This window comes from Pangasianodon hypophthalmus, chromosome 13, assembly GCF_027358585.1.
Source record: "Pangasianodon hypophthalmus isolate fPanHyp1 chromosome 13, fPanHyp1.pri, whole genome shotgun sequence".
NCBI lineage: Eukaryota > Metazoa > Chordata > Actinopteri > Siluriformes > Pangasiidae > Pangasianodon > Pangasianodon hypophthalmus.
In genome coordinates this window covers 14,641,131-14,648,302 of record NC_069722.1, presented here as the reverse complement: position 1 = coordinate 14,648,302, position 7,172 = coordinate 14,641,131, and the positions used below count along the sequence as shown (strand labels likewise).

General features: G+C 39.2%; 1 protein-coding gene across 1 annotated transcript; it reads right to left on the bottom strand.

The window, feature by feature from the left end:
- Nucleotides 1–1,946: 1,946 nt before the first annotated feature.
- On the bottom strand, nt 1,947–4,535 carry socs3a (suppressor of cytokine signaling 3a). Its single transcript, XM_026916947.3, has 2 exons — nt 4,367–4,535; nt 1,947–3,763 (listed from the first exon to the last, which is right to left on the bottom strand). The coding sequence occupies exon 2, from the start codon at nt 3,730–3,732 to the stop codon at nt 3,115–3,117; it is 618 nt and encodes a 205-aa protein (XP_026772748.3). The 5' UTR covers nt 3,733–3,763; nt 4,367–4,535; the 3' UTR covers nt 1,947–3,114.
- Nucleotides 4,536–7,172: the final 2,637 nt, after the last annotated feature.

The following is a 7,172-nucleotide window of genomic DNA, read 5'->3' as shown; positions in this document are numbered from 1 at the left end:
TATTTTATGAATTATTAAAGGTGACATGCTAGTTAAAATAAGATGTTGTTGACTGACAGTGGCTGAGTCTCATGCGGCTCTTCTGAGAAGCTGTACTGTAATGGGAATACCTGTTAACAGCACAGTAGACATATTTCTTTTTATTGTGCTACATGGGACAGACGAGAACAAGATCAAAAGCAATTCTAACAATTCTAGCTGAGAGGAAGTAGTTGGCAGTAACAATTTTACACTTCTTAGATTTTGCAAATTGGTTCTGGTTTTCGGGTGAGTCGTTTTTTTTTACACCTGCTTCCTAGTACGAAAAGGTCTCGTAGTTCACATGTGTTTTGAAACAGGCTGATTTTCTTCTCTTTTTTGGTTTCCTGTAATACCCCTGAGCAACAGGAAGAGAACAGCGTGTGCAAAGTAAATGCAGAGGAAGTGATACAAGGCCTGCTCACTCCTGCTGCAATGAAACAGCCCATACATAAATTTCCATGGGGTTATTGAAATTAATGTGCAAAAAGTGAGTAATCATCTGATGAAAATGCCTTTTTAGTAATTTAGCAAGAAAATCCTAGTTAAAAAACAATTTATTTGTAATAGGCTTATTTCTAATTCTAGGCTACACCTTGAATTATTAGCAACTTCTAAAAATGTGTGCCTAGAGTGATGATTTTCATTAAATTGATGTCACCTTTTGGGGAATATCCTATTATAAAGAGGATTATTGGTACTTCCAGACTGCATTCAGCTTCTAAAACACAGTTGTGAGGGCTCTTAGCTATTCACAGTCCCAGGCCATGTGCGGGAGGGTGAAATGCCAGCTGTATTCTATTCATGTTATGTAAACCACAAACAGCTCAGACATCAGAGTAAGCCTTAACTTGTTTCCCAGCAGACACGCCAGTCCTCCTCACACACACACACACACACACACACACACACGCACGCACTTCAACACAGAGACAAGGAACACCGCCTGAGGCTAACAAGCACACAGCAGCAGCAGCACTAATCCTTTCTAGAACACGCCCCTTCCCAGCTCTCTTCATTTGAAATCATTATGTGTGTACTGTACACACTGTACACACTGTGCAAGCAAGCGATGGGTGTGTTCCATGTCAGCCTGTGAAACATTTTCAGGACTCTGATTGTGGGATGTGGCCCTAGACACGCCATAAATAATAAAGGACTTTTTTTTTTCATTGACAACAGGTTGAAGAGTGGGAATGTAAATGTGTAGGTTGTATTTCAATGTCTACTGTTTTAAAGATATAGCAGCAATTATTATTAAAAAAAAAAAGAACAGTATCCTTTAAATATTATTGATGATAGCAAGCATGTCAAATGCTGTCACAGTTCATTATACTGTTTCATCGTACATCCCATGGATCAGCAGTCACACAGGTACAAGCCAACTAATTCATGAAGTATAAACCAATTCCATTTATTTCCTATTATTCAATGATGTATTTTTCAGTGTGATTGTTTATAATATTATTGTATGATACAGAGATGATAATCTTGTTTGGACAAAGGGTGTCTTACTCATCCTTGTTTAAGTCTTACTGGAAATGTTGGGGATGGGGGGGGGGAAGGCAAATTCCCACTTTTAGGAGTGAATATCTCTGAATCAACACTCTGATTCATCCTGACAGGATGGGCTGCTTTGAGATCAGAAGTCCAAATAATTACACAAATATGTTCAGCAAGGGGTTAGGCTGGGCTTGCGTCAATGCCTGTTGTGTATGTGTGAGAGACGACCTTACTTGGATATTTTCCTTAAAAATGAAATTCCATTTGATAATGCAGGAGCTATTGGGAGCTACCTTGAGAGCATGAGCTCATTTTATTTGCCTAAGATAACTTTCAGTCATTTTTAGTAGTGTTGGAACCAATAGTATCATTTGTGAAGCTGAAGGAATCACCAAAAAAAAAAAAAAACCACAAGAAATCCACTGTTAGAAAAATAGTGCTCTTTAATATAAATTACTGAAACTGCTCAGAAATATAAATATGTGCAAAGTATTTTCAGTCTGCTTGCTTTTTGCTATTTCAATGGATTGTTTTTTTCAAGCATTCATATGGAGTCACATTAACAGACTTAGCATTATGAATAAAAATCTTCACACATGTAAACAATGTAAACAAGTACAAGAATAATATGAGGGTATACACTGGTCCATTTAACAGGGTTAAGTTTCTCCATCTAAATACATTCATAAGCAAGCACTTTCTGCTACTGCCTTGTCACGTTCTAAGAAATACACGCTGTACAAAGATTACTCAATGAAGTAAAAAAAAAAAAAAAAAAAAAACAACATTACAGTGCTTTTTCGTCATTTCTTTAATGGCCTGTTTCCCCATACAGGATTTGATCTAAACCAGTAGAAACATTTTTCTATGATTGTTTTGTGTATTCTCAAATTTCTCTCCTAGCTTGGTTGCGTTACTGTTGCTTGTTTAGTTCTTCCTTTTTCCACGAAAGACATAATGCTTCCTTGGAAGAAGGTGGTGACTGGTTTCTGTTAAATGTCCAGACAGGATCGTTCCTTATATTTTGGGCACAGAGGAGGCTGAGACCAGTTCCCATTGGGGCATGAAGAGTGGTTGACGTTAAAAAGGCAGAGAAATACTGCAACTGTTCCATTCACAAAGACAGTCTTTTACACTTGCTAACTCTTCCTGACTTGTTGCAGTTGCTAAAAGAACTAAACAGTGGACCATTGTCTTGATGTTAATTTCTTGTGCAAATAGGAGTGTCCGAGGGAGTTCAGGGGATTCATCTCTCCCAACTTGACAAATAGCAGCATTCTTGGTTTGTGTTGACTAATCCAAAACTCAGACCAATTAGTTATACTCCAAATCTCTGCTCCCTGAAGTTAGATGAGTTTGCAGAGTTTCAACTTTCTGAACTCAGTCTCCTGTTGCCCTAGTCTATCTATGCCTAGCTTTGTTTACTTTCATCACTTTTTCATTCACTGTAGATCTTCTTGATCTTTTCCCATCTTGTGCCTGATGGCCATGAGCCCACACCACACTAGTTATTCCATTCCATCATTTCCATTCTCTTAGCTGCTCTACTCCTTGATATCAGTGCGACTACATCACATCACTTGTATTTGTCATTTAAATGGGGGCGTCATACTCCTGCAGAAAGTCCTTTAGTGGCTGAGGCAGCTGGTCCCTCGTGGGCAAAACACCCAGATGGCCATTGACTGTCTTTCTGCACAGGTGCTGCAGTGAGGACATGTTGCAGGTGAAGGGTTTGCACAGTTCCAGAGGAACCTTCTCCCCTCCTGTGTAGATGTAGCATGCACTTCGTGATTGGTCCTTGGGTTGTTTAGGCGTATTCATATAGTGGTACACAAGCTTGAGCACACAGTCAAACCGTGGGGCTGTCCGCTCACCCTCAGGATCTGTCTGCAGGTAGAAAGAGCGGTTGTCACACTGCACACGGACATTCTTGGTGCCTGATGAGGTCTTGACACTCAGCGTGAAGAAGTGCCGCCGGTCGGCGCTGTCACGGATCAGGAAGGTGCCGCTCGGCTCCTTTGCCAGCAGAGCGCCTGCCTCCTTTCCGTTGATCGAGGCCCAGTAGAAGCCACTCTGCTGTAGTCGTATCCATGTCTGGTGGACAATCTGGTACTGCGTCTTGCAGCTGAATGTCCTGTAGCAGTAAGGGGTGAAGGTGCTCATTGCAATGTTGAACTTGCTGTGTGTGACCATGGTGCTTTGTACACGCATAAACTGGAATAAATGTCGGATAGAGAGGTACCTAGGGAGAAGGAGGAGAGATGTGTTAGAACCATAGAGTAGGACAAACTATGAGGACAGACAGCTTTTTAGAGAGGGAGACTTTGGTCACGTATCTCAAGCCATGTGTTTAGTATAGGTCATAGTACTATACATGAAACAGGGAATAACACTCAAGAAAACAGTAAAGTTCTTAGATGGAGAGGTCTGATGGATAAGAGACACCTACTATTACATAGATAGATGAGGATCAAAGCAACAAAAATAATAATCATGGGGGCAATGTTTAAGAAGAGAATCAGCTTTATATAATATAATCTAAAAATTTTAATAGGAGTTTCCAGTACAGTAAACTGTAAACATGACCATTCATCATGTCTGTATGTGACTAATAAAACAGTTAATTAGCTATTTGAAATGTTTAGCATTATTATGTTTCAAGATCAAGCTTTAATCAGTCAATATAAACTTACAAACACCTAGTGGAACTTAGTCAATCTGGGAATTGGACAGTTAGTTAAGACTTTAAGGCTGCTTCACCAGGTCTCTTACTGCATTAAAGTGTCCTCTCTAATACATAGAGCCTACTGGGGAAATAAATGAATTCATTCCGGAGAAATCTTACCTGTAGTGGTCTTGAAGTATTGAATTATATCCGCAAAGTGCGAGAAGCACTCCACAGGCTGATCGGATCGCTGGGTAAATCCTTTGTGACTTGTGAATCTCTCTGTGGAAGGAAGTGCTTAGCTTCCAGCCTGCTGTTGTAGTGAGATGTAGCGCTCGCTCTCTCACTCTCCCCTTAATATACTCAGTGTGGAGCCCCGCCCCCAGTGTGTACCGCCCCCTTTCCTCCCCCCTCCCCCCTCCCCTCCCAGGCGTTCCAGTAAATACAGGCTGTTCTTTTAATAAGGAATTCCTGGTAGATACCGCTCCTCCTCCCGTCTCCTCCCTCTCTCTCTCTCTCTCTCTCTCTCTCTCTCTCTCTCTCTGTTCCTCCACTGAGAAGTCGGCTCTTTTACAGGAAGTTTATATGCGCGATTTTTTTTTTTCTGAGCCGAAAAATAAACACACGTTGCCTTGGTAACATGGAAACGAGTTGGTTGTGTAATCACAAACCAATTTAGTTGCTAATACAAATTACAAATATAAACAAAGTTGTATATATAGGATATATATATATATTTTTTAATGAATCAACAAAAACAGAATTCCAAGAAGTTAAGAATGAAACGTGGGTGTCCTGCAACAAGCCAATAATCCAAAATATAAGGCAAGATGTACATAAATAACAAACAAACAAACAAACAAATAAATAAATAAATAAATAAATAAGGGTTTAAACACAACACCTCAGCTGAACAATCTGCTACAGTGAAATTTGGTGAAGTGAAAAGAGGCATAAAAGTCATTAGATGTTGTATGATATTAGCACATTCAGGACTGCTGGTCAGCTAAAGCTGCCAAAACACAGGCCAAGCTGGTTTTGCCAACTGCTAAGTTATTTTCCAGGTTCTTTTTAAAGTGGCTAAATACTTGTAAGCAATACATATTTGAGCTTTTCTGGCAAAGATGATCCAATAGCTGAATAGCTGCTAGCTGCTCAGACTAAAGCTGGATTTTTCAGCAGAAGGAGAGATTCAGACTTTTGAACTGATATGTGTTCGACCATCATCTATTTAAAACCAGTAGACGTTCCAAAATGTGATTTATTTCTATTATCAATTGTCAACAGTGGTGTGTTTTGTTTTCTGAAAACTTTGTGTACTAGGTTGTTCCAGTTTCTGTTGAAGCACTTTGCCGAAAGTCCTGTTTCTCTGGAAACGAGATGTACTATGCTCAACTATTAACACAGGATATCTAACTAATGTGACTCAATAAGGCTATTCAGAAGGCTATTCTCCATTCAGAAACTAGGGTATTCATGGAATAACAATGCTCAGTTCACCTGAACCACAAAAGAGGATCAAATACAGAATGCTCGTTTCAGTTTGTGGTGTTAAATGGTTATTCCAAAAAGAGACCCAATTGAAAATCTGCAAATGTCAAATGAGAAATGAGAGTCACAATTTGTCATCTGCAGGAATTGTAAAAGTTGCTGTTAGGTTGCTCTGGTTGTCACTTTATTAAGTTTGTTTTTGAATTTTGTTCCAAATGCCATGGCAGGTGCTGAAAGGTCAAGTTAAATGTTCGCATGTGAAAGGTTTAGCTTGTTTTTTTTTAAAGAATGAGGACCAGAAAGAACAAACGGCCATTAAATTCTACACATAGCGCCTTTAACAATGAGTATTAGTCAATTATGTTACAGCAGAGCACCAACCAACTGACAGAGAGAGGTGGTTCTTCCCTGAAGTAGCACAGCTGGTTCCTGTGACAAACTCTACTTACGTGAACTGCTTTGTATAATCCTGATAGCATGCCTTCCTTATTCCCATGCCAAATGTCACATGTTTGTTCAATGCAAATGATTAACTCTACAATACATAAATGTTAATCAGCAAGTGTCGGAAATACTACACCTCACCGTTTGCATTATTCATGTGTCTGGTAAGTAAGTTATTCATTTCATTTGGGAACCTGGTCAATATTTGCAAGTGTGTATACTGTATATCTATTTTAGAATGGACATCTCGGAGTCTAAATTACACAGGGTCAGTTTCACACCCATGTTTAGATTTTGACATGCTCCTCACCAAAAGCATAAGCTGCCAGAATTACAGAAGCTGCTGAAGTGGTAAGTGTGTAGTGCTCGGTCAGTGAAGCCTGTGCTTTCTGGGTCACTGTACTGCGCTCATATCTCAGACATGGAAAGTCCTGTTCAACTCTCTAAAAAAGAGTCAAACTTTCCCTGGGTGGGTAGATGGAATATTGGCTTTTCAGTGTTAACTACCTGATTCTCTTAGTCCAGTTTCTACTGAAACATTTGGCCTGTTTCTGTTCCCCTTTCTTATTTTCACTACGTTTTCAGGAGCAACTCGTCTTAAAAAAGCTAACTTGTGTCACTATAAGCATTCATACATGTTTCCAAGGTATTATTAAAACAGTAATGAGTGATTTTCAGGAAATAAATGGCACTTCTTTGTATGCTTGTTCATACTTACTATGTAACTGTGTCTTGTGCTTCTCAACTCTCTAAACACATAGTCTGCAAATAGCAAATAGTCTGAGCGAAATAGCACTCTCAGATACTGTCTCCTGCCCGAGAGTTGAAAAAATGTCAACTGATTAGAGGACAAATACGACATTAACTTCATATGTTGAATGTTCAGGGTTTTTCATTATTGGGGGTCCAAGACCTGGATACGCTTGTATGCCTTCTTGTTTTTTTAGGATTTGTCTTATTATTATTATTATTATTATTATTATTAATAGTAGTAGTAGTATTTGTTATTATTATTTATTATCATTATTTATCTCCACTAAAACAATTGTGC

Coding starts and splice junctions, on each gene's coding strand:
- socs3a (XM_026916947.3), bottom strand. CDS start 3,732: ATGCGTGTACAAAGCACCATGGTCACACACAGCAAGTTCAACATTGCA.